This window comes from Podarcis vaucheri, assembly GCF_965113315.1.
Source record: "Podarcis vaucheri genome assembly, chromosome: 1".
Classification (NCBI taxonomy): Eukaryota; Metazoa; Chordata; class Lepidosauria; order Squamata; family Lacertidae; genus Podarcis; species Podarcis vaucheri.
Window position 1 is genome coordinate 68,711,568 of NC_138759.1, and position 24,904 is coordinate 68,736,471.

General features: G+C 41.3%; 1 protein-coding gene across 5 annotated transcripts in view; it reads left to right on the plus strand.

The window, feature by feature from the left end:
- Window positions 1-24,054, plus strand: part of SYT9 (synaptotagmin 9) — an 89,998-nt gene extending 65,944 nt beyond the window's left edge. The window contains exons 4-8 of one of the 5 annotated variants that reach the window (XR_014217209.1): window positions 12,745-12,865; window positions 13,835-14,006; window positions 15,833-15,962; window positions 16,541-19,116; window positions 22,492-24,054. Coding sequence is in view for 3 of the 5 variants with exons in the window: in XM_082214292.1 (XP_082070418.1) it covers window positions 12,745-12,865; window positions 13,835-14,006; window positions 15,833-15,962; window positions 16,541-16,648 (531 nt within the window). In the remaining 2 variants the exon portion in view is untranslated. Of the gene's footprint in view, window positions 1-12,744; window positions 12,866-13,834; window positions 14,007-15,832; window positions 15,963-16,540; window positions 20,590-22,491 lie in introns of those variants that run through there. The other 4 variants (XR_014217210.1, XM_082214292.1, XM_082214290.1 and 1 more) reach the window with 4 other exon arrangements.
- Window positions 24,055-24,904: the final 850 nt, after the last annotated feature.

A 24,904-nucleotide genomic window follows, 5' to 3' on the forward strand; every position in this document is an offset into this window, starting at 1 on the left:
ATATTAGTAGAATCCAGACTTTAATAATAATCTTAGAGCCTGTTTTTTGTCTGAAAGAACCAAAGTCTCAAAACTTTATGCTGATTTCCCTAAGGTGCTCAAATTGCTGGCTCCTCTAGAGGTAACTAATAGCAGTCCTAGGCATGTCTACCTAGAAGTAAGTCCAAATAAAATCAATGATATTTACACCCAGCTAAGTATGAATGTTGTATTTAACAGTGAACTACTAATGAGGTTTCTGTGATAGTTCTCACAACACTGTAGTCAACAGGTAATTACAAAATGGCACGTTACTAGATAGCTAGTAAGTGTATGCTTCAACAGTTAAAAAGAATTGAGATTTTATATCAGGTTGAAAAGGAAAGGGATGGCAACCCATCTCATTTCAAGATTTATGCATTTTAACTGTGTGTAGAAGCTGTGTTGCTATCACTGGTATGACATGGTGAATACTTCCTTGCTGTTTATCAAACGACTGCACAAATCTGAAAAATAAAAAGTTTCCATTGGTGTATTGGAAATTGTCCATTGGGCAGGGTGATCTGCTACACAAAAATGGCACATAGTGTAATATAAAATTGCATTCATACGATGGATGTAACAAACTTTTTACAAGAAATTTCATTGTACATGCAGACACATGCATTGTACTTGCAGACAGATGACTGTTTTTAATGCCTTCAGCAATAAATAATTGTGCTTTGGGGATATAAGTGTAAACCTATCATAAACCCATTGGTTAAGACTGGTACATTTCAGTTTTCTTTTCTAGCTTTTCATTTGATATGTAACAAAGATGAAAAACTGTTAATGGTGGAGATAGTCCAGATATTGCTGGCAAAAGATACCGAAATGTAGAAATATGAAACTGCATCTGTTAGGGTGTTGTGGAAATAGATATGGCATCACAATTCACACAATCAGTTCTCACCTGGGACTCAGCTTCATTGGCAAAGAAAAAGTGCTTGATATGTGTTGTTTGTGACACCAGTGACACCAGATGGCGCTTTGGAGTTCCATTTGAGCCAACCCGATTTCTCATACAAAGTTTAAAACGTGTTTAACTGAAATGCTTCTTTGATGTGTCTGGATCCAGCCCTGCTTGAAGCACCTGAAGTGTTTTGTGATGCACTTGATTGTACGGCCTGCCTTTTTTTTTAAGCTGCAATGTTGGGCTCATAAACTTTCCTTATTATTATTTCTGATGTGAAAAACAACATTTACATGGAAGTAAGTTTGGGCCATGCCAGATTTTTTGGAGGTTGTTTTTCAATGCAAACATTGATAAGGCATCAGTAATGTGGGAAATTTCCCACCTGAATTAATTTCCCACCAAATCATTTGTAGTCCTTAGTGTGGAGTAATGGAGGGAAATAAGATACTTTGCTGGTTTCAACTAATTCAGTGTGCTATTGGAAGCCAGAACAAGCACTCCCACATGCACAGGGGGGTTTCCCTCCCCTCCATCCCACTATGGAAGGGGGGGAGAACCCCAAAAACAGCACAGTGAGGGGGGGAGATCGTTCTGACTGGCAAATAAAAAGGCTTGTGCTGACAGAATGATTATATCAGTGGCACGTTGGACTCTACCCACTGCCTTTTCAAAAACGTTAAAAGCTTTGGAAAAATGTGAAGACCATTCATCCCAGCTTCAAGTAAATGCTGTTGCTTCACTGGAGCCGAGGGCAGGTTCTTAAAATACTTGTGTGGATAAAAATAAAGGTAAAGAACCCCTGATAGTTAAGTCCAGTCTTGAACGACTCTGGGGTTGCAGCGCTCATCTTGCTTTACTGGCTGAGGGAGCCGCCGTACAGCTTCCAGGTTATGTGGCCAGCATGGCTAAGCCGCTTCTGGCGAAACCACAGCAGCACATGGAAACGCCGTTTACCTTCCTGCCAGAGTGGTACCTATTTATCTTCTTGCACTTTGACGTGCTTTCGAACTGCTAGGTTGGCAGGAACTGGGACTGAGCAGCAGGAGCTCACCCTGTCGCGGGGATTCGAACCACTGACCTTCCGATTGGCAAGCCCTAGGCTCTGTGGTTTAGACCACAGCACCACTCACATCCCAATACTCGTGTGGATACCCAGGGACAAAGCACACTTGTACAGCTGCTGTGTCTTCATGTGCATATGTTTTAATGAGAAGGACTGGGATGATGATAATAATAGAAGTGGGTGGTTCATATTTGAGGTGTCGCCTGTCATTTTGTATTTAGACTGTCACACTGAAGCACAGAGCAACTGTCCCTTTTTAAGGGTACTTGGATTATACTTCAAACGGTTTTAATAACATAACTTAAAAGCTACTTTAATGTGCATTTTCTTAGGGAAAGTATTGCTGGATACAGAACCACCTTACCTAGTAGATCTGGAAGCCAGGGGCTTTGAATATAGTGTTGCCTGAAGCCTCCTGCTTTAAGGATACACCTTGTTGTAAAAGAAGTTCCTTTAAATATGAGCGTGGTCTCATCCCTGAAACTTGTTTTTAATATTGAGATTTGGTCTATGTAAAATAGGGAAGGCAAGAGAGTCTCTGAGCTAGACCAGATTAAAGGGAATGGCTTTCTAGCCGGAGGGGATGGCTTTAAGGCAGTCCATTAGTTGCCGTAATTAACAGTTGCAGTTTATCCCAGAAAATCACCAGTCCTTAGATCACATCTAAAATTGGCATCTTTGTCGCATTCCCCCCCCCTTCAACAGGGCTCCTGTGCTTTATTAACAGCTGCATAAAGGATAAAAACTCAGTAGGTGAAGGTTTTCCATTCTACATTTCCATTCTGACAAAAAAATGTGTCCTGTTTAATGTCTAGTTGCCATAAAAGGCATAGAGGAACTGCTAAGGGGAGAATATGTGTCTTAAGAATGAGTAATCTTTATCATAGGCACCTTAAAATTTTCTTTATTTATTAAATTTGGATCCAGGAAATCTGCCATTACATACACTGTACGGTGTAACAGAAATGCTGTCTCATTCAGCCAATGGCCACATTTGAACATCAAACTGAGCCACCGTTTAGGGTGTTGTGAATGAATGTGGCCTCCCCTTGGGCTTGCACCCACACCCACAACCTCCTTGTCTTCTTATACATCCAAGAGAAAAGGAGTTCAGAAGCTTTCACTTTCAGTTCACCATGTCATCCCAACTGAGGACTATGGTTAAAATTAACCGTGGTTAATTTTAACAAGCCAGCTGCTGAAACCACAGTTTAAGTTGGGCTGTTGTTAATTAAGCAGGTGGAGACTTGGCATTTTGGTACCGTGCTAGGCCATTGTTTTAACATGATGCCTGAACACAGCCAGTACTTTTGGACCTACACAAGCCTCTTTAATAGCAGTTGGATGATCTTTAACTACTCCCATCATTTTCATCATTACAAGAAATCTGATTTTGTTGTTGCACAAGAGGGTTTTGCACTTAGCAGACACATAGGCCATTGCAGTCATTCATGATATGAACCCTTTGAAAGTTTTAGCAAAGTTTTGTATTAAATGTCATCAACTGTACTGCTAGGTGAATGTTTCTTTTCACTGAGTATTTCTAGATTACAGGTATAATCTCTTTCACTATTTTGATTCATTATATATTTAAGCACAGACATTTCCTTACAGAATTCAGAATCTGCAACGGCTAAGGCAGTGTCTACTTCATTTCCCACTAGACAAATATTTGATCAGAGTAGAGTCATAGTGACAATTAATTGATGGCCATTCCAAATTAATTAATAGGCAAATGAAGCTGTTCCTTTCACACAATGATTTATTTATTTTTTGCTCAAACTCCCTATGTACCCTTGCGCCTTCTCCAAACCCACTCTGGAAGGTTGAGGGGAAAGGTCAGAACAGATTGGGGGGGGGCAGGTACAGGAGATGGAGGCAACGTACCATTGCACTGCCAGAAATCCTGCATAACAGAACTACTTTGTTGGGTACTTCCCAAAGTGTTTAGCTTTGCTTGCTAAATTAGATCACTTCCTCATCCAAATTGCCCTTTTTTCTCAATCCATTTCCTCCCCCCCCCCCCTTTTAAAATCCACATCATTGTGCAGTGTGTCTTCACCCTCAATGGCATGACACTGTATTTTTTTGGTGCCTTATTTATTTTATTGCCTTATCCTTTTTTTGTAAAATGCTTTGAGGCTTTTTCTACATTCAAGGGATATATCAATTTCATGAAAATAAGTGATGAGGAACCAGGATGTAGACGCTGGAATGTTTCAGTAGTATTAAGCTAAGAGTAGGCTTACGTTTCTGCGCTCTGCCTCTCATCTAGTTAACCTGGTTAGTCCAATAAAAGGTAACTCTGTTTATGTTCAGATTTCAATTTTCTACTACCTGTTAATGCTTCAGACTGTTGATTACATTTTAATATCATTCTGATAGGCTTCTCAAATATATCCACAACCTTTAGCCTAGTAACCCAAACCATCCGCTGAGTATCATTGCTAATGTAATAGTCTCTTTAATTCTAAATGCTCTGTTTCAGAATACTGAAATGTTTTCTCTATAGGCCATTGAAGCCTATTACAGAAAAGTAAACGAAGTCCTGAATGAAATTGTGTGACTGTGATTAAGAGCGTGTTATTTTAAGGCGAGCGCTGCCGATAAAATGAATGTGACATTTTATTATGTGTATAGTGTCACAAAAGCTTTGTCGTGGAGTGCTTTGTATAGGCTTTTGTTTTAGCGCTAATGCTTTCCCCCTTTTCCACACAGATTAAGTACCTGAAGTACAAGTAGGAAACCATTTTTTTACAAGCAGCCCCAGTGGAGGCTGGTCCGTTTAGTGGATGGGGCAATGGGGCGCACCAACCAAAAGGCTTTTAGGGAGTCCAGCTTAGCCTGAGGAAGGTGAGAGGATTGCTGGCGTGTATCTCAGTCTTCCCTCAACCCCTTATTTCCAAAAAGATCAGAGGTTGGCACTGCTTGCCAGCTTCCTTCTCCTGGGCCTCAGCATTGCCCTTGTAGAACCGAGTGGGGAGGAGGGGAGGGTGGGGACAAAACTAGAACTGGCTGTCGTTGCCTGTCAGTGGCTCCACCTGGATCCCTACCAGTCCCCAGTGGGCACCAGCCACTACTGCCTTTTATTTTACATACAAGTAAATGGCCTCAAAATTACTGGTCTTAGTTAAGGATGGTAGCCTACCAGCATAGTGCCTGGCAGCATTCAACATTATGTTGCAGTCACATGTTCAGGGATCCCAGAGATTTGCAAAGCTGCAACATGTGATCACAACACCTTTAAAAACAATCACATTTCAATCTGTCTTGCATTCATCTAAATAGTTTTTTGTTGTTTAGTCGTTTAGCCATGTCTGACTCTTCGTGATCCCATGGACCAGAGCACGCCAGGCACTCCTGTCTTCCACTGCCTCCCGCAGTTTGGTCAAACTCATGCTGGTAGCTTCAAGAACACCGTCCAACCATCTCATCCTCTGTCGTCCCCTTCTCCTTGTGCCCTCCATCTTTCCCAACATCAGGGTCTTTTCCAGGGAGTCTTCTCTTCTCATGAGGTGGCCAAAGTACTGGAGCCTCAGCTTCAGGATCTGTCCTTCCAGTGAGCACTCAGGGCTGATTTCCTTAAGAATGAATAGGTTTGATCTTCTTGCAGTCCATGGGACTCTCAAGAGTCTCCTCCAGCACCATAATTCAAAAGCATCAATTCTTCGGCTATCAGCCTACTTTATGGTCCAGCTCTCACTTCCATACATCACTACTGGGAAGACCATAGTTTTAACTATACAGACCTTTGTTGGCAAGGTGAAGTCTCTGCTTTTTAAGATGCTGTCTAGGTTTGTCATTGCTTTTCTCCCAAGAAGCAGGCATCGGGGGTATTTTTAAGAGAGTTCTGCACTTACAAACACCTTATGAGCTCTTCAAAGCTGTTCCTTTACTAAATTTGGATTTTTTTTTCTTTTTTAAGTCATAAAAGCCTACCTTATGTAAGCCTAATAATGCTTACAAAAGTTTCTCGTACAGCTTGGCAAGGATCTCTCTTCGCACTTGCTTCTGTCGCCTCTCTCGCCATCAGTACTGCCTAAGCATTGAACTTCCATCCCTTTCAATATGATCTGATTAGAAGTAGACTCTCATAGACAGTGCAGGAAATGAGTAGGCTGGCTTGTTCACTGCAGCTGGTAACACAGGAGAGGCTCTTGCTAAGGAAAGGTGAATGACAGTCAAGAGCCAAACTTACTTCCAATGTTTCATTCAGGTATAGCAACATCATTGTGCCAGCATAGCATCTCCTTCCCCTCCCTTTGCCAGTCCATTGGATGGGATTTAGTCAAGACTGACTGTTCTGTCTCCCCCACCCCACCCCTTTCCTCTCCATGAGAATTATGAGATAATTTTGTTCCTGGGTCCATTCATTTTTTAATTAAGTTGTTAAGAGACACAGGGTTTTTGGGTGGCCATGTGTGAACTCAGGCTACAGCAGAGGCCTGTGCACTTGTCTGTCTCCTTTTTCAGTGTGGATAATTGAGACGTGCTGAGTGGAAGAATCTTTAATTTAATAAGATTTCACAATTCATATGCCATCTAGGACACAGGGGAGACTTAAATTTTCTCCCTGGTGCTGGTGATGAAAGGAGAAGGTGCTTTCAAAAGAGCTGCACCAGTGCAAGATTTCAAATGACGAAATACTCTTGCTGTTTGTTTATAGCACCCAGTGAAGTCATCCAGCTCCCATAAGAACGTCCACTTAAACAACAGAATTCCTGCGGCCCTGCAGGCTCGCCAAATCTGTTTTGGGGGTTGCCCCAGGTTTCCAGAGTGGATTTTCAGAGAAGCATGGGAGACATATCTCTTGAATTGTCTGCATATAAATCCATAACTCGTGTCTTAATGGAGTTGAGACCCAAAAGATGTAAATTCTTGGTTGGTGAAAGTCCTAGACTCAAAGACCTTTGAGCATCGTCTTACAGTCAGGAGCAATGAAAGCAGAGGGAAGCAGATCCTCCGCACCCCTTCTTGCTTCCATGCTTCTTCTTATGCACTCTTTCGTGCATGCTAACGCACACAATACAGAGCCCCTCAGAGTGCGCTGCTGGTGACTCTCCCTTCTTCTTGCTCCTTCAGCTTCTGTATGGATTGGGAATTGGAATTAGGGCAGGGAAGTCTCTGTTATCCTCAGGGCACCTGCACCCCAAGGGCTTATTTTAGTTCAGCTATTCGTTGAAGGTTGGTTATATCTAAAATCATTCTTAGGCTGGCTTGTGCCCAGCATGTACTGAAGCCTGACAATCTAATTGGAAATGAGAAGGTGCAAAGTAATAAAGATTGCATCTTTATTAATTTTCCCCCACCACAGTAAATTGCCATGATCCCTTTGGTCCACTGTTTCCCAGCATTTTTTCCAAACAGCTCGGCATGTGGTAGAGGTACTTGTCCTACACAGTTGCTTTGGGCTATATGAAAAACACGCAGTGTGATTTATCAAATTTGCTGGTGTTTGTCACATCATTCTTTTGTATTTCATTTTTATTAAAGTTTGCCAGGAGCTGTAATAGATGCGAGCAGTGCAGGCCAAACAGTGGGTAATCCTCTAAGGATTCAATCCGAGCCTCTGTTTGATTTGTAAAGCTGGCTTTTGAGCATAGGTGCACCACATGTTCTCCAAACCGACAACATATTGCCTGTGGCAAAATTTGAATTGTACATCTGAAGCAGTACTGAGCCCCTGTGTTTATCACTGCCATGGTGTTTCAACGTCTTATATTTTTTAAGGCTCTGATGCAAAGATTCAAACCGTGAGTTTGATTTCTCCTTTTAGCTCTCCTTTTGTGCTTTTCTGGTCATGGATTTTATTTTCATTTTAGATAGTGTCAGGGAACTGACATCGGAGCCAGAGGCGGAGGGAAGGCTCTCAAGTGATGCTGGAGAGGGACCCAGCAGGGAGAGAGGTAGCTCAGCGGGGGAAGAAAATCAGCGCAACACCAGGGATAAAGGGGGGCAGATGGGGGAATCAGTGAGAGGGCTCCAGGACTCTTCGCTGGACACCAGCGGGGAGAGCACGGGTCCTCCGCTACCCACACCCTCCCTGCGCAGAAGACTTCCGCGCAGAGAGAGTAGGAGGAGACTTGGTGTCAAACAGCTTTTATGCTGGAAAAGGTTTAAGAAACGCCCACTGGCGGATTCTGCTAGCGACTGAGGCAGCCACGAAGTGAAGGGCTGTCCAGACAGAAAAGGTTTAACAAGGCAACATAGCCAGGAGTGGCGGCAACTTACGCATGAGCAACCCCTATATTCATTACAGATAGCTTCAGCGATGAAGTGAGTTTTGTCTGGAACACTGTGCATTAAGTTGTCCAGGTTGCCCTAAGTTGCGCTAACAGAGGCAGACACTGTGACATTGGAAGTCAGGCACACCAAACTAGTCAAGTTCATACTTACTAAGCAAATGTTTCCACAGAAGAACATAAGAAGAACCTTCTGCATCAGACCCAATGGTCCATCTATTCCACCATCCTGTTCTCATGGTAGCCCTTCTGATGCCTGTGGGAAACTTGCAAAGTGGACCTAAGCGCAACTCAGCCCACCTGCCACTCCCAGCGACCGGTACTCAGGGGCATACTGCTAGGACTTAAAAAATATTGGTTGGTCTAGAGCTGCATAGGGGTGATAGCACACAAACAGCCAGCGACTCCCCAAACCTGTGGGTGAGTGGAATAGGGGACTCATCACCTGGACCACTAGCTGACAGACGAGTATAGTGTTTTATTATTTAGCAAGAAAATAAATAAATGATGAACATCCTTCTCACCCAGAAAGAGTTTAAACACTTACAAGTAGAAGAAGACATTAGTCACCTCTGGAGGTGGAAATTCAGCCTCACAGCAGGTAGCTATGGGTTCTCCTCCTTGCTCTTGTCAACTTCTCTTGTCTTGCACAAATCATGACATTAAACTTCTATCTCTGATTGGTCAGGGAACTCTAAATGGGCATCACCCCTTTCCTGGAGGGGAGTGTGTTAATACTTAATTCAATTTTTGCAACAAAAAACCAAAACCCATGACCATTCCTCGTTTTCTGTCCTACTGCCTTGTTGATTCATCTCTGATCTCCGGACATCTCCTGGTTTCCCCCTAAAAATAGGTACTTATTCTGAATAGTGTCCCCTGATGTGTTGACTTTTCTTGCTTTCCGATTTCAGTTCTGCATTCTGTGTTCCCATTCTGTTATCCTTAATATCTGTACCCAAAACGTACTAGATGACGATGATTACGGTAATTAAATTAATTAGTCACTTCTCTTTTTTTGCCATAGCAGTGCAAAGCGACTCAACAATATTTTAAGCAAAAAACCAGCATTAAAACCAGCATTATATTTCCCCCTCTTGAAATCCTTTCCCTATGTATAAGATACTGTCAGCATATGTTTATATACTGAAACGTGTTTTCGCCAAAATGGTAAATCTAAAACTCCCAACACACTGTCAGTGGAGGTAGAGCAGAGCCATCACAGCTAGTAGCTGTTGAGAGCCAGGTGCTCCATAAATTTGTATAATCCTCTTAAAGTCAGCCATGTTGGTGGCTCTCATTGCCTGCTGAGGGAGCAAGTTCCATAGTTGCTGCCTGAAGAAGGTCTTTATCTGTCCTGACTCTTCTGACATTCAGCTTCATTGGATGTGCCGGAGTTCTAGTGTTATTGGAGGGGAGAGAAAACTTTAATTTATCCACTTTAAGCACACCATACGTAATTTTATACCCCTCTATCTTATCTCCTCTTATTCACCTTTTTCCTAAACTGGAAATCCTCAAATATTGTAACCTTCTCTCCTTGGGGAGTTGTTCCAAGTCCCTTCGTCATTCTGGTTGCTCTTTTCTGAACCTTTTCCAACTCTACAATATCCTCTTTGAGGCAAGGCAACTGTACACTGTATTCCAAATGCAGAATTATAATATTGTCAGATTTATTTTCAGTTCCTTTCCAAATTACAGCTATTGCACACTGGGTTGGCATCTTCATCAAGCTATCTGCTATTACCTTGAAGGTCTCATTCCTCGTCACTTACCGCCAGATCAGAACCCTATGTGAAATTAAGATACAGTGGTACCTCGGGTTACATACTTAATTCGTTCCGGAGGTCCATTCTTAACCTGAAACTGTTCTTAGCCTGAAGCACCACTTTAGCTAATGGGGCCTCCCGCTGCCGCCGCGCCGCCGGAGCACGATTTCTGTTCTCATCCTGAAGCAAAGTTCTTAACCCGAGGTACCATTTCTGGGTTAGCAGAGTCTGTAACCTGAAGCGTATGTAACCTGAAGTGTATGTAACCCGAGGTACCACTGTATTTTTTTTTTACCCCAACGTGCATCACTCTACCCTGTTTACACTGAACTGCACTTGCCATTCTACCACCAATTCATTCAGTTTTGGAGGGGTCCTTTTGGAGTTATTCAAACTCTCTTTTTGTTTTAATGACACTGAACAATTTTGTATCATCAGCAAACGGGGCCACTTCACTGCACACCCCTAAACCTATATCATTTATGAACTAATTAAAAACACAGGTCCCAGTACCAATTTCTTGGGGAACTCCATGTTTGCATTTCTCTCCATTTGGAAAACTGTTCACTTATTCCTCTCTGCTTACTGCTGCTTAACCCATTTCTGATCCACAAGACGAGCTTTCCTCTTATTCCATGACTGCTAAGCTTACTCAGGAGTCTTTAGTGAGGTACTTTGCTGAAAGCTGTTTGAAAGTCAAAGTATGTCATTTGGCTCAACTCAAGCTATATGCTTGTTGACATTCTCGAATACCTAATAGATTTGTGAAACAAGATTTGGCCTTGCAGAAGCCATGCTGACTCTACTTCAGCAAGTCTTGTTCTTCTAATGCTTGGTTATTTTTTATCTTTAACAATACCATCGTAAAGGTAAAGGGACCCCTGATCATTAGGTCCAGTCGTGACCGACTCTGGGGTTGCACGCTCATCTCACTCTATAGGCCGAGGGAACCAGCGTTTGTCCGCAGACAGCTTCGAACTGCTAGGTTGGCAGGAGCAGGGACCGAACAATGGGAGCTCACCCCGTCGAGGGGATTCTAACTGCCGACCTTCTGATCAGCAAGTCCTAGGCTCTGTGGTTTAACCCACAGCACCACTCGCGTCCCTAATACCATCCTAATACCATCCTACGTCAATACTAAATCTTGATCACCAGAGGGTCACCATTATCCTCATTGTTCCAGGCATTTCTGATGGAGAAGTTTACACTGATTAGTGAGTCTGATCTTCTCATAGCATATGCAATTCTAAAAGGATTGTGTTCTTACCTTGCTTTTGTTACAGAAATAATGCAAAATAAATGCAACTACTGTTAATGAAAATATAAGCTTGGAGACAAATTACATGAAATCCTAAATAAAGATTTAAGTATTGAAATTTAAGAGGCAGGCCTTTCAAATTTTCCACTCTAGTTAATATGATTTCTTCAGGTAAATTAGCTTGAAGCGTTAAGAACATCCCTGTTTTACTACAAATCATTATTTCAATTTGATGCAAAATGTCATGGAGATTTCTAGTTTCAAGATCACATATTAATATGACTCAGTGGAAATGTACACAGTAAGCTTTGTGCTTTCTGGTGTTTTCAAATTCAATTATAATCAAACAGCCCTAAAAAGAGACTTCTTTCCTAGTGTAGATTTTTATTACCAAATGGGAAAGATTCTTATGATTCAGAGAATACAAACGTGAAATTTTACTTAAAATAAAATGTCTCCTAGTGTTAGTAGGGCAGCCTTTCCTCTCGGTTTGCATATCTGCTTGGCAGGAATGGTTGGTTATTGGGGCACAGATAATAATGACTTGCTTCTAGCAGGCAGCTATGCTTACAGGAAATGAGGGATGAAATTTGAGAAACCTGAGGAACTTCTTGCAAGGCCTCAGGAATTCTTGAAATGGTTCAGAGCAACCTTCTCCAACCTTGTTCCCTCGCTTGGTGAATCATTCTCATTGTGCAGTTATTTGGCTGAATGTCACCCAGTACCTCACAAAATATTGCCTCTGAAGGTGAAGATTTTGTTTAACTGTACTTTATACTAATAATTAATCCTTCCCGGGTGGTTCCTTCTATAGCCAAAAGCACAAGCCATACACAAGAGCAAGGTACAGAAGTGCAGAAAAACTTGAGAAAACAAATTAGGAAGGTAAACACACAGAAAGCCCAGCGAGGACATAGCATGCTCAATGGCCATGGAATGTTGCCTGGCTTCGAGGAAAAAACAATGTACATATCGCATCTGTTAAAAAATAATGGCTGGAATGTATTACGGCAGTAACAACACAAACATTTGAATGTATGACAGCATCAGAAAAGTGACGTACAGAAGTAGTTGGCTGCTGACTGCTAAATTCTGATATCCTGCTGTGGTCCTCATTGAGATACAAGGACAGGCAGTGCCAGGGTGGATCTACACAGAGGGAAAAAATCCTGCTATAAATAAGTCAGAAATTAATTCATTATAACAAAAGGAAAAAAAGTTATGTAAAAATTGCATAGAAATTTTATTTTTCTCTCTTGTGCTTTCTGGTGTTTCATGTTTATAATACATCCAAAGCTTTTTTTCTTTTTCTTTTTTTACTAATGTAGCTGAGTCCCTAGAGTGAAAAGTGGGCACAAACATTGTCCTTGCTTTAGATCCATATTATATCATGGCAAACATAAATTTATTTTGGACATTTTAACTGATGCAGAGAGACATTTTCAATACTGTTCCAAATGTATTTTATTGTCTTACAGGACAAAGTGGATCTTGGCGAGTTGATGTTTTCACTTTGCTATCTTCCAACTGCTGGTAGACTAACTATTACTATAATAAAAGCTAGAAATTTGAAGGCCATGGACATAACAGGAGCATCAGGTAGGAATGTTTTTTCATTCTAATTTTAATGTACTATTTAGAAAGTAATCATGCAAGTTTAGCATATGCCCATCCTAGCATACTCTTTCCTTTGAGTACTATAAACGCAGTAGTTTGTTAGAGGGGGAAAGTATACTTGATCCTGAACCATTTCATCAGTATTTTTCTGTACTGAGGTAGTGGAATATCCCAGAAGCACATTCCTTGCAAAAATGTGCAAGGGGTCTGCAGTGATCCTCTTTTAAAACATTGTCAGCAGTACTTTGTTACACAATTAATCAAAAGTATAGCCAGGCGTCAGGGGTAAAATAACTCTGCAGAGTAGAAATACATCCCAAACCGACCTGAAATTGCAGGTAAGACACGCACTCCACCCATTACCAAACTACATGGCTGTTTTAATTGGGGTAGAAAAACCACCCCAGTTTATTTCCAATGCTTCTTGGAAGCATTTGAGTTGGAGGCACCACACACTGTCATCATATGTACTGAAGAAGGGCAAAACTGTGATTCTGCCATCTACTTTGCACCATGATACGGTGGTCAACAGAGGGCAGAAAACTAGACATCATCCTGCAGTACAGTGCCACTACAGGTTTTGACTGTCTCATTTTGGGTTGTGGGTGTGGCATATTTTATTGCATATTTCTAGTCCTTTAACAAATTCAGTATTTTAAATCAACCGTAGTTTTTAAATGGAGATCCTATTGGGGTATAAATCTTCCCCCATGAATGAATAGTGTCATCTAAGACACAACAGAAAGCGAGGTTATTAACTGTAGAACATTGTTGTTGTTGTTTAGTTGTGTCCGACTCTTCATGACCCCAGGGACCAGAGCACTTTTATTTAAAATACAAATGACAAGATTATAAGGAAAAGGTATCAGAGAAACAAATTTGGTGCGTTATTGCTTTAAACTTGTGATTATTTTGAAATAAACCAGTATGCTTGTTATGTCCTTCACACAGATCCCTACGTGAAGGTTTCACTAATGTGTGAAGGGAGACGATTGAAGAAGAGGAAGACTTCCACTAAGAGGAACACCCTTAATCCTGTTTATAATGAAGCCATAGTCTTTGATGTCCCTCCAGAAAACATTGACCAAATTAACTTGTTTATAGCCGTTATGGATTATGACCGGTGAGATATCTGGACATCTCTTCAGACTAGTGACCTAATCAAATCGAATGACAGTAGTTGGTTTTGTCTTCTCACTGCCAGAGAGGAGAAACAAGATCTCCCTTTGACAAAAGAGCTGGGGATGAATGAATGGCAGCAGGGAAATGGATTTGGGTGGACTTAGAATGAGTGATGGACAGAGAGTGTAGGCAGTGCCGGATTTATGTATAAGCTAAACAAGCTATAGCTTAGGGGCCCTCTTTCTTGGGGGCCCCCAAAAAAATTAAAGGGAAAAAAACCTGGATGTACATTTCCAAAATATAATATACTTCTTCTTAATTGTATTTCAGTTCAACAATTACTTTGATAAAGTACATATTTTGTTAAGTGCAAATGGCTTTAGATACCGATTAGGTCCATAAATTACCATATAGCATATATTCAACACAAAAAACAGCGACAATTTGTTGTTGACAAAGGACAGCTGGACATATAAAGGGCCCAATTACCTTCAGTAGCTTAGGGCCTCATCAAACCTAAATCTGGCCCTGAGTGTAGGTTGACAGTGTGGCTGTGAGAGTTAGAGAGACCAAAGGAGAAATGGGATGAAGGAGATATTAAATCATATATTTAAAAGAATTTAGGATAGTCTAAGATAGCCATGCTAAGTTGGGAAACTGGAACTATTCAGATTCTGTATATAAAGACTGCTTGTTCCGCATGCTATGTTCCTTAATTCACATCTGGGTGGATTCTCAGATAAATATGTTTCATCCCATGCATTTGGTGCATGTGTAACTTGAGGTAATATAAGCCAGTAGGTGATAGCAGCAGGTATTTTGAGAGAGATCTGGACTCAGTAGAGCAGCTGTGGAACTGACTTTAGTGACCATTTGGAGGCAGACCCTTGTGAGGGACTGCTGGGAGTGTCACACTCCCCAACTCCTTTACTGGAGTGCTTAAAAATATTGGCGTTTCGGACCAGTTAAGAGAGGTGATAGCCTAAGAACTTGTACACATCATAGGCTGTTCTCTGGATCTGCTCATTGGTGAAATCTCGAAGGCTGGAAAATCAGTTAACATTGGGCAAGTCTTCTTTCTCCTCATTTGCCTCAGTTTGTGTGTGCTTTGTGCCTCATGTGATGGGAAACCTTCCTGGTAGGCTGGAGGTATGATATCTTAAATGGCGCCTCCAGGCTAGGGATACACCAGAACCCAGTATAGATTTAGGTGCAGTAGCAAGGGAGAGGTGTAACACTAGCACACACATAGCATTCCTTTCTGGCTTCACCCAACAGAAGCTGCTTTGGTGGGTCCACACTGACAACATGTTCCCTAGAATTAGTGAAAATGTTGAGAGTATGAACAGTAAATGGGACTTTAATAATGTCATTATACCTTTACATGGGCTTGCAGTTGTCTCCGCCTGCTCTAATTTATATAGAAGAATTAAACTTCCATTCCCTGAACACCAAAATACACATGCCGCTAGATAGGTATATGCCTATCACGTGAAGGTTTTTTTTAAAAAAACAACAACAGTAACTGTAAATTGCATCTGCTAAAGGAGGTTGATAATTAATGGGATCAGAACAAACGGGGGTGTGGGTGTGTTTAATTAACCCTTTCCTCCCCTGCTATGGAGTGAGGAATTTTCTGTGCAAATTTCCTCTTCATGCTTGCTCAGGTCCCATTAGTATTAAGTGCAAAAAGATACATTTAAAGCCATGTCAACTTGAGTCCTTGGATGTGTTTCCAAATGCTCACCCTTGCTCGGAGAGGGTTTGAATTACACGGTTCCTGGATGTGAAATTTTAAGAAATAAATATTATTGAACCTTTTCACAGTGTAGGTCACAATGAGGTCATTGGAGTCTGTCAAGTAGGCAACGATGCGGAAAGCCTTGGGCGAGACCACTGGAACGAAATGCTCTCCTACCCTCGGAAGCCCATCGCTCACTGGCATTTGCTTGCAGAGGTAAGACTCCTTCGCCTGACACACTGCCTTTTCTATTATGCTAGAAGCTCTTAAAATGACCCTAGTGCTGGAGAAAACACCTTTTCCCCCCTCTTCAAACAAGAATCCATTTGCTTAGACTAAATCCTTTTAAGACACATCGGAATCCGGAAGCTTAAAGCAAGACTGATGTAGAGATCAAGTGAAATCTGATCCCGAGAGATTTTATTTTTAGTGCAATGTGAAAATACTTCCAACTTAAAGGTAAACCCATATATCATGCGTATGTTTTATAATATCTAAAACTTTGGGTACATATACCAGTACATCCTTGTGTACTGGATTACGTCTGTCTTTTACAGATGGTGGTGTCCACTGGATTACACATATGAAGAAACTACTAACAGGGCTTATGGTTATGTTTATATACAAGACAGAAATAATGATTTATTATCTGGTAATAATGTAAGTCCACGCCAGTGTCCAGAGGGATCTCAAATTATGTTGGAATTAAAAACGTCCTCAGAGTTCAGGACATGCAGTCGAAAGCTCTCCTCAAGTTACAATTAGATTCCTCTGTTTCTTTTGTCTTCATTTAGGGCCCTATTCCACAGAAATGTTATGCGGGCCTTCTGCGGATGGATGGCTGCCGAAGAGGCTTCCTCACTCTTTTAACCTATTCAGCAGAAATTTGGCATTCCTGTTGAACCCTTTCTTAGCCATTTTCTCAGGGGCCATTCCGCAGAGTGTCCAAAGGGGTAAAGACATCCCTTCAATTCCATTATTTAACCCTCACCCGCTTTCCCAACCCCAGAATACATTAATCCCAACCACAAGATGCAAAACTTCTGTTTGTTAGATGGAAATGTACTTTTGTTTCTGAAGCTTTCTGTAGTTTGGATTCTAACATAGATACCCATGTCTATCTGTAACACCCATATTGTCATCTATACTCCTTAAATGAATTGCATTGTTAGCCGTGTTGTTTTAACCCACATAATGCATTTTTTGAGATGCATGGAAAATAAAACATTTTATTGTGATAAGTATTGTCATAGGTGGAAAAAAAATGGAATTTCTTTGTTTTATATACCTAACCCCACTTTATATACCTAACCCCATTAGGTCAGTGGTCAAACTATTAGTAGACAGTTTTTGTTTTCATAATGTATGGATTACAATACAATAGTGATACAGAAGTTCCAGTAAGTTGTGTGTCATATCCCTTTTAACCATCAGTGGCAACTGCCCCCACAAAACCGAGAGAGCAGTACTGTGCCTCTGTGACTGACCGCACCATAGATTTTAAAAATAACACAGGGCTTACTACACTACCCAAAACCGAAAGAGAACGTGTCTCAAGGTGCTGAAGAAATATATAATTGTGTGTTTGTGTGTCTTATTAATTTTAAAATGCAGTTGTACAGTAGGAAAAAATAAGGGGGGAAATCATTAAAGTACAACTGAACAAAGACAGATCTCATATCATTTTTCCTGTAGAACAAGATAGATGAGGTATAAGACCAGCATGCAGAATTCAGAAGAAAAACAGGAACCTTCACAGACTCTCTTCACAGAGAGCCAGTGTGGTGTAGTGGTTAAGAGCAGTGGACTTGTAATCTGGTGAACCGGGTTCGCTTCCCCGCTCCTCCACATGCAGCTGCTGGGTCACCTTGGGCCAGTCACACTTCTCTGAAGTCTCTCAGCCTCACTCACCTCACAGAGTGTTTGTTGTGGGGGAGGAAGGGAAAGGAGAATGTTAGCCGCTTTGAGACTCCTTAAGGGGTGTGAAAGGCGGGATATCAAATCCAAACTCTTCTTCTTCTTTCCAAAAGTCAGGATCATGTGGAGCAGACAGCTGGAACCCTTTGGAGGTAGAATTACTAAAAGTCAGAAATGGAAACCACACATTTGTAAACACGTCCGGTGTAGCTTGGCCTTGGGGCACATTTCAGAACAGCCCAACGTGTTTTGGCCAATGACTGTTTAAAGGTCTTCTTCAAGGGCTACAAAAACACAATAATACACCACATGAATAAAAAATGGAGTGCATATTGAAACTAGAGACTTTGGTGCCACGTGGGCTTAAAGAAGACTTGGATTTCCTTCCACACTTGGAGACATGCCCCTGGGGTTGTTGGTTTTTTTGCACTGTCATGTTTAGAAGTGAAAGTCCTTGATATTTTTATCACAAATTAACAACACCTGTGTGAGATTCATTAGAAAAGACGCCATTTGCTGTCTTCAGACAACAATTCCAGTTGCCAGTTAATGTGAACAGAGATATGGGCAGGCCATTTGTCAATTTAAGAAAGTATACATAGGCTCATACGCAATTTGTATATGTTCTTACAGCCCCTGAAGAAGTCATCACTTGGTGTGAGGAACCTATGGCCCTCCAGGTGTTACTGAACCAGAACTCCCATCAGCCCCGGCAAGCGCTAGGCATGATGGGGGTTGTAGTTCAACAGCATCTGGAAGGCCAAAGGTTCTCCATACCTTTGTAGGCCGAAAACACTTCAGGCTGTTGCGAAAATAAAATCCATATGTTTCTTCAACGTCCTGAGAAACACTCTCTTTTGGTTTTGGGTTCATTTTGGATTCTCTCCACTTTTTGCATTTCTTTTTCACTACAGTACAACAAAACTACAAGCTACTCCCATCCATAGCATTTTGAGAATTTGGGTCTCATGGAATGAGTCATGCACTGAGTAGTTTTGACAATTGGAAACCACCCAAGTACGATTAAAGAAACAAATATAAGAGTTAGATTAAAAAGAATATACAACAATATTAGGCCTATTCTAGTGGTTTAAAAACATTTGGTGAAAAAGCCTGTGGACTTCACTCTTCTCCAGGCACGCATTCAAATCGAAAGCAAATAAAGTAGGTTTGTGGTATGGCCAGACTTGTTGATTTTATGACATGGTAGTCTTTTAGCAAGTTTTGCTATTTAGATTACAATTTGTTTGGCCTAATTCAAATTTGTTATATTTGCTTTGCAGCTCTGATCCTAAATGGTTTGAAAAATCTGATCCCCAGGTCATCTCCCTTTGGGGAAGGCCGAATAAACTGTAGTCCAATTAGCAAATCTTGGAGAGAGACTTTCAACACAGCAGCAACACCTCATCTGGAGAAAAACAAACAAACAAACCACTAAAGCACTTTTTACATGGTATGCGGAGATTGTTATAAACCAAAATGTGAAATGACTATCAGACCCTTAATGGAAAATACGTAGACCAATACATCTTTGTTACCTTTCTTGAGAGTGAGGAGTTGGGTATTTTTGTCAATCTGAAAAGCCAGTGCATAGAATGTTCGATATTAATAATGGGCATCACTAAGTAAAAAAGAAAAATCAAAAATACACTTGTAAGCCACAGTCATTCTGCTATTGGGAGCACTGTGTAGTCATTAAAAAACTTAGATGAAATATTTATATTCTGTTTGTGAATCCATATTAAGTTGTCAAATAACTGTTCCAAGTTTGTAGAATAAATCATTTCCATAACCATCACTTAATCTTGTCCTGTTAACCATATATACTTCAAGTTGGCATCTGCAATGTATTATTAGTTAAATCTTGCATAGTAATATAATAGAATTCGGATTTTTGGGTTGGGTTCAATTCGGCCTTCCTTTTCAGATTGGACCAAAACGGTTCTGGGATGTTGTGGAGCTGGGGATCTGTATTTTTCTTGCTTTCTGGCATGCTTGGGTACAACTGCGCATGCTTGCAAAAGCATCCAAGTCTGAAACATGAATTACTCGAAGTCTTTCCTATCGCCTACTGTTGCCTTGTTTTCTTTGGTAAAAATGCCAACAGCAGAAAGAGTTTGTAGCTCTTTCCTAGCCCACTATCTTCTTGATGGTGTCATGAGGATTTCCACACAGCACACGTGAAGCCGCATACTCCAAATTAGTATATTTTAACGAAGCCCATTCTAAAACAGGAATAGTTAAGAACAATAAAAGCAGTAAGAATTGCAAATTAATTTTATTCCAGTCATTTCCTCTAGCTATATATCTTTTCCTGAATAAGAGAAGAAAATAATGGCAATTATAGAAAATAGTTTCCAATATGATACTGGGCAAGGTTCAACTAAGTTCTTGCATGCACAGAATGAGGACTGATCACAGAATGGGACTTTCCTCCTTCTCCTCACCCCCATGGACCTCCTAAATTTGCTCTGAAGGATTGAGGAACCTCCAGAACAATATTAGGGCACAGGGGAGGAGATGGGGGAAGTCCCACTGTGTGAGCTGGCCTCATTCCCCACATGTCTACCCCCCTTAGCACCACCTTGAATTCCACCCATTGGATGGAATTAGATATCTATGCAATTGGTTCCTTTTACAGCAGGCCATATGAAATACAGAAACTGTAACGGATTGTGCTGAAATGCATTGCAATTTAAAGCAAACTAAAGGAGCATTGTTTGTTATGCCATTTTTAGGCACAGTATCTAGGATCAGAAGTCACAGATACATTTTTTAAAAGATTAATTCCTGCATCATGTAGCCTCCTCATAGCCCTCAAGTACAGAACAGACTATATCCATCCTGTGACAGTTTCATGTAAATGGAATGGGTCTGTGTATCATTTACGTATAGGTGTTTGCCTTTTTTTAAGGAACCCTAATAAATATACGGGACGCGGGTGGCGCTGTGGGTAAAAGCCTCAGCGCCTAGGGCTTGCCGATCGAAAGGTCGGCGGTTCGAATCCCCGCGGCGGGGTGCGCTCCCGCTGCTCGGTCCCAGCGCCTGCCAACCTAGCAGTTCGAAAGCACCCCCGGGGGCAAGTAGATAAATAGGTACCGCTTACCAGCGGGAAGGTAAACGGCGTTCCGTGTGCGGCTCTGGCTCGCCAGAGCAGCGTTGTCACGCTGGCCACGTGACCCGGAAGTGTCTCCGGACAGCGCTGGCCCCCGGCCAATAGATGTGAGATGGGCGCACAAACCCCAGAGTCTGTCAAGACTGGCCCGTTCGGGCAGGGGTACCTTTACCTTTAATAAATATACATGTACTTACAAGGTTTCTTTGATGGCTTCTTTCTTTCTTTTTTAACATTTTACAGCTCCTGAGAGCAGGAAGCAAGTCCCTCATGGCCACACAGGTAAAAATGTTTACACAGAAAAAGATAGCTGGGGGCAGCCAACTTTTTCTATGTACAACTCCCCAGGAAGGACTGCATGGTATGGCGTACAGTCACTTCTTGGGAGCATTTTTGAAGGCTTTTTAACCTGAACAGCCACAGTGGACTTAATAGCTGATCAAAGCAGCTGTAAAAAGGTTTAAAAAGAAAAAAGGCAGCCCTCAGACCATCTCGTAAGCACTGTTGCCATATCCAGGTGTGTATCAGTTTGTAGATTATGTGGACAATCACATATATCTACATTCTAATCAACACAAGGGCTGGGGGGAGGGTTGGAATGGTTAGGTTTGCTTTTAAAAATCCATAGTGAATAAAGTTCCTCCCACCTTCCTGCTCCACCATTTTTTATGAACATTTGGGGAATTTTCTGACTCCCTCTGCTGCTACATGTCAAATTCCCAGGTGAAAATACAGAACGCTTCTCCCCATTAGGATTACTTGAGAGGTATATTCATTGTTCTTTGCAGAAGTATTAACTGAATGTGAGGACTATAGTCACAGAATTAAGCTGCACGGAGTGTCCCATAATAATTAGCATTGGTAAATATTACTTGAGCTTGTCCTCACACCTGAGACCTCAGCCTACTTCCATGTTAAATTTAATGTTGACATTACCCATGGAAGGGTTTGGGACCCAAGACAGGATTTCAGCCTTCAAATCCTTTTTTTCCATTTGCAGTGAGCATGCATAAAAGTCCTTAAAAGTGGGATGAATCATGCCATCATTGAAAGCACTGGAGATTATAGCAGCACTTCTGAAATATTAGAGGGCAGGGAGAGACGGCAAGCCTTCCTAAACTGCAGGAAACCAGGCTAAAGGAATCAGTGGGATACTTATTTTGGAGCTATCTTTTTCTCAATGCTCAGTATTCAGGAACACTTAGAAGTACAGCCTTTTTAATATATATATATTATGGCTAATGAATGGGGAAGGGAGAAAAGTTAAAAGTAGGCATAACTTAAAATGGACCAAAGCAGGCAGAAACGTCCTGAGTTATCACACTGTTCTTTCGTTCTGTCAAGAGCAATGTACTATAAAATGACTGTGCCTCAGAGTAAAATTGGAAAAATAATGGCAGTGGTATTCATAAGGAAAGAATTCTGCCATACAGTCCATTTTTTAAAAAAATAGCTGCTTCTGTGAAAAACCACAACAGAATAATACTACATACAAAAAAAAAAGGGAAAGGGAGAGCATTAACGTCTACTCTACTTTTGTTCCCCCTGTCATTAATAGTTGCTTCCTTCTTCATAATTGTGTTTTATAGTGCACAAAAAAAAAAACAGTTGAAAGAAATAAGTTGTGCCAAACTGAGGTGTGATATTAATGGAACTATGCATTCCGTGTGGTCTATCTTCAAGCATTGCATTAAAAGGTTGTTTCTAATACAGTGGGTTGGGCAAGGAACTGCAGCTGGAAGCAAGCCTGGGTCCTGCAATTCTCTCAAAGGGCCTCCATCTCCGTGAAGGGAAATGAACTGTGTACATCCAAAGGACTGTGATGGGGCCACACTCAGGAAGGATGGGCAACACGGATGCACACCTCCACTGCTAAATAAGCTAACAAAAACCACGCGGACAAAGCACGTATAGAAGATGGACTGTAAGCACCCAGGCTCTTTTTTCCCTCTGTTTGTTTTCCATTTCCTCACTGTTTCTGTTTTCCTTTGGCCGCTGCAGAGGGAATACAGGTAGCTAACAAATGGAAACACGCCACGGTGTGCTTGTAGCTGCTTGGAAAGCTGACTGGCTTTCTCATCTTGCCAGATCTTGCTGTACTACTACACCTGATCTGAGGAGGAGGGAGTGGTAAAAACCATTGTGACGACAGCGCTCCTCGGGCATTCTGCATAGTTGTGATGCACACACTTTGCTTCATCACTTTCCACACGATGATTTAAATAAGTGCAGTGGTACCTCAGGTTAAGTACTTAATTCATTCCGGAGGTCCGTTCTTAACCTGAAACTCTTCTTAACCTGAAGCACCACTTTAGCTAATGGGGCCTCCCGCTGCTGCCGTGCCACCAGAGCACGATTTCTGTTCTCATCCTGAAGCAAAGTTCTTAACCTGAAGCACTATTTCTGGGTGAGCGGAGTCTGTAACCTGAAGCGTATGTAACCCGAGGTACCACTGTGTTTTAAAACAAGTGGGGAACCTCCATGGGTAGAAGTAACTAGCTGGCTCATAAATACACCATCCAATTCACCTTTGTGTCAACCACTAAAGAGGGCTGGTGTGGGAGGATGAAACACAGCTAGCTTACTAAGTGGTTACAAGCACACCAGGATGCAAATCAGTGATGGGGAGCCCTCAGCCTTCCAGATGATGTTGGGTGCCCAACTTCCAGCAAACCAGTCGTCACGCTCAAGGATTGTGGGAGTTGTAGTCCAGCAAAACCTGGAGGGCCTCAGCTTCTCCACCCTTGGTGCCCAGGCACATGACTTGGTAAACAGTAATCTGTATTCACCCATAATTATCTCTCAAACTTGCAATGTTTTGTTTGGTTGCATGCTGGATAGTCCTCCTTCATTTTTATTTTTATTTTTCTTATTTTAGGCTCATCACAAAAGTATGTAAAGAGATCTGTTGTATTTAAATATGACTTTGCTTTGATGAAACACAGACATTGTACTATACTTTTAATATTTGTTGTTCAATGAGTAGTCCTGGTACATCTATGTTCAGTGTCTAATTTGGAGCGTAAACCCACATCCTTGTCAAGGCTTTGTTAGTTTGATGGACTTTTTTTCTCTTCGTTCAGTAGAGGTAATGCATGATTGATTTGCAGTAACAGTTTGAGGGGCGAAATAAATTTAACATTTCTTAATTTTATAAAAAAGTATAACATTCTTATAAACACAAGTAAAATGTACTGTGGTTTCATTTATATAGATCTAGTCTGTACGAATTATTTTGTTCTTAATAAAATGACGTAAGAAATTGTGCTATTGTAATTTATGCCTATTTTGTATTTATATATTAAAGTTGAAGTGAATGTTTAAACAGCCCACATTCAGTGCTTTAAAAGTGTTTTAATTCCATGTTCCCTGATAGCAACCTGTGGAGTAATTTTCTCCGAATCAAAGCCATAAATTAAGGCTGGAAGCAAAATAAGCAAGTACCATATGCAACAAGGAGAGGACAATGCAACAGATACATTATTTGGGTTCCCTGTTGGAATGGAAATCTGCAGGATAAAACACAGTTTCTGCAGAGTTAAGTATTATTTCCTTAAGCACCACTGAGCAATTTAAGGGCAGTGTTGCAATTTGGTTCACCCACCCACCATGTTTCACATTTTAATTTTTCAAAGTGACAAGAGTATAATTTTCTTGTTTAAATGAGTAAGACTGACTTTCTATCTGCCAATGTTTGACATGTCATTCAGGGAAATTGTTAGGTGTGCTTAGGTAGAGTGTGGTCATGCATGGAAAAGAGGATTTGGGAATAACTCAGACCCATTCTGAGCAAACTCAGACATGTTTCTTTTACTCACCGAGAGACACTGCATTAAACTCAGGGTGACTAATGCTGAGAACCTATGCACACTTACTTGGGAGTAAATCCCACGAAGCATGGTGCTGCTAACTTCCAGGTAAACATACATAGTACAGTGGTACCTTGGGTTAAGTACTTAATTCGTTCCGGAGGTCCGTACTTAACATGGAACTGTACTTAACCTGAAGCACCACGTTAGCTAATGGGGCCTGCTGCTGTCGCCATGTCACTGGAGCACGATTTCTGTTCTCATCCTGAAGCAAAGTTCTTAACCTGAAGCACTATTTCTGGGTTAGTGGAGTCTGT